The sequence below is a fragment of the Ziziphus jujuba genome, chromosome 4 (assembly GCF_031755915.1).
Source record: "Ziziphus jujuba cultivar Dongzao chromosome 4, ASM3175591v1".
Classification (NCBI taxonomy): Eukaryota; Viridiplantae; Streptophyta; class Magnoliopsida; order Rosales; family Rhamnaceae; genus Ziziphus; species Ziziphus jujuba.
The window spans coordinates 5,226,214-5,229,306 of NC_083382.1; the positions used below are offsets into that span (position 1 = coordinate 5,226,214).

The 3,093-nt window shown below is 28.1% G+C and overlaps 1 protein-coding gene across 1 annotated transcript; it reads right to left on the reverse strand.

Annotated features, from left to right (window-relative positions):
- Nucleotides 1-2,637: 2,637 nt before the first annotated feature.
- LOC132803508 (uncharacterized) lies at nt 2,638-3,093 on the reverse strand. The gene has a single exon (XM_060816699.1). The coding sequence runs from the start codon at nt 3,091-3,093 to the stop codon at nt 2,638-2,640; it is 456 nt and encodes a 151-aa protein (XP_060672682.1).

Sequence of the window (3,093 nt, forward strand, 5' to 3'; positions counted from 1 at the left end):
TCTTCCTATACATGAACATATATATATATATAGATAGATATTTATGACTTTCTAAATGTATAATATTTAATTTACAAACAATAAAAGTTGTGTGGTGGGAGGAGAGAGGGGAACTGAGAGATTGAATTCATATAAATAAATTTTCATAATCAATTAGTATCAGTAAAGTGCAACCAAGTAGTCTTTTCTGAGCAAAATTCTAGTCATATGCTGATAATATTTTTCAATATCTTGAGACATATTACATATATATATATATATATATATATATTTTATATAAGATACTAAAATTTGATTATCTATTATGATATATTCATGTTTTCTACATTATTATTCATGCTATTATATATATATATTAAAAAAAAAAAAAAAGAAACCATGGTTCCTTCTATTAGATTCCTAGTTCAAATCTCCTCACCTTTTATATAAAAAAAATGCTAATACTTCTTAATTGATGATAATAAATTTTCACATTTAGGATAAACGAAACAACTAATTACAAATACAAATATGTTCATGATATTTGGAGTTTTTTTTTTTTTTTTTTTGTCATCTACCCAGATTTTTTTATGTTTCATAGTATTTGGAGATTTTTTTTTTGGTCATCTACCTAGATTTTTGAGCACTTAATAGTCATTAGTATATCATCCTATATGCATAGAGCTTTATATATATATATATATATATATATATATATATATTGTTTTAGTCCTTGCAAATGAGTTGCGGAAAAATTTATATATATACATATATACATATATATATATACACTTACTTTTTGTTTTTATGACAATATATATTTATATTGAAATAAAAATTCGGACAACATATATATATATATATATATTCCTGATGCTATATACACTTTGTAATATTCTTTAATTTATGTTAATTATTGTTGATTTTCATTGGAACAGGCTAACAGCAAGTAAACTACCATATGGGAAAATGTTACAGAGAGTTGCAGCAACTGTAAATATAAGTTCTATATCACGTATGTATATTGTTAAAAATGAAATGAAACTTTTTCCATCCTATTTATTAATAATAAAAAGGAGATATATATATATATTGAGCTTTTTATTATTTTATTTTATTTTATTTTATATTTTGCTTTAAATCAGTCTCTCTCCCTTTTATATGGATGGGCTTCTATTTTTCAGCTCCGGCGCCCATCAAACCAGACACTTCTCAAGAGCAAAAAGTTGCATTACCCATATTAATTTTGGGCCTATAGCAGAATAATCTAACGAATGAAAAAACAAAAATAAATAGAATATAAAGAACAAAACACAGATATTAGAAAGCGAGTAAACACTCAAATTGGATACTAATTTGTTCTTAAAAAACAAAAAAGATTAATTGTCCTTTTGATATACTTAATTTGTTTATAAAATTTTCAAGCTAGAATCACATATTAATTAAAACAGATGTTCTGTTTTAATGAACAATTTTCCTTTTCTAGCCATTCTCTAATTTATTATGTATATGTAAAGCGTTAATTGTACGTATTTCTTTCCGTTTGAGAATTGAAGAAGTTGGAAAGTTATATCAATCTTTGTTAGTTTCCAACCAAAGAAAGCAATTATTTTATTTTATTTTTTGTTGAAAAAGAAAGCAATTAATTAAGTATAAGGCTGATCGCAGATCTTTTATAGTACTAATAGATCACTAACTTTGGCCGTGTCTTAGAATAAGATTTCAGTTTTTTAAAGCTCCTAAAACGGCTAAGGATTTTATATATGTAAATTGTATATAAGGGTTATTCTACTTGTGAAGTTCTCTTGTTAAACAGTTTTTCTTTTTTTCTTTTTTTCTCTTTTTGGGTTTTAACCCCGCCTTGAATTATCACCAAAAAAGATCACTAATTATACACTTAAATATAGTTAACTTTGCATCTCAAATTACAAGGAAAAATATAAATTTTCCTAAAGTTGTCAACAATATAAAATTAATTGTATGTATGTATGTATGCATGTATATATATATATATATATATAGTTCTATTCTCTTGGGTGATGGACCCCAAGATATCTTGAGTAAAACATGCCTATTCTTCGTTGCATATGCGTGTGAAACAATTTTAACATGTATCAATACATGTCTTTTGCTTAGGATGTCTTGGGCACCACTGCAGGAGAAAATTTCCTTATTATATAATGATAATTTCTACTTTAGGAAAAAAGAAGTGTCTTGAATCCAAAATCTCATGGGGTGAGGGGCTTACGACTTTACCATTAGTGCAAATAGGTATAGCTTTCGAAGGTTTTAGTATCAATAACCATCCCTTTATACCTGAACGTTTGGGTCATATAATATACTTTAAGTAATTGGTATCTTTAATTTTTATTCTAGTTAATTAAAGGAGTGAAATAGATGAGCCATGCATGGGAAGTTGGATATTTATTGAACACATAATAAGATACCAATGCATGCATGCGTGTTTTGGATCCATGCCATGCCTAACTTTCAAACTAAATTGTACATATTATAAAAAAGAGAAAGCCTTAAGATATATGAACAAACTCAAAATTAGACTATATCATATATGTATACATGTTTATATATATTGATGACAATATTATTTTATTAAATAGGTAATTTGAACCTTGTATTCTAAAAATATTTCTCAAAAAATTAATAAAAGTATGAGCCTAAATGAAATCCAGACAACATTAATTTACTCAACTCCAACACCCGAAAAAAGACCAATCCAGAAGAAATAGGCAAACTCAAACTCACAAGTGCTACAAACCCTAGAGCCAAAGATGGCCTAACATTCATCAGCCAGTTTTGCAACAAACCTATTCCTTCACAAACATCCTCTTTGTAATACTCAAAGTAGTCTTTTTCCCACTCCATCCAATCCGAAGGTGGTTGCTCATCACCCATCTCGAGCATCTTCATCTCCTGTATACGTATTCGAAGCTCTATCATGTTTTCATCCACAAGCTTCCCCTCATAATCTCTTCCATTTGTTCCCTTACTTGCAGCCACACTTAAACCACCGGACCACCTTTTCAGGCAAGGCAGGGCAGGCTGCATAAATGGTCGGTTTGGGATCATGAAAGGTGATGCAAGTTTAGTTGCCAT

Coding starts and splice junctions, on each gene's coding strand:
- LOC132803508 (XM_060816699.1), bottom strand. CDS start 3,093: ATGGCAACTAAACTTGCATCACCTTTCATGATCCCAAACCGACCATTT.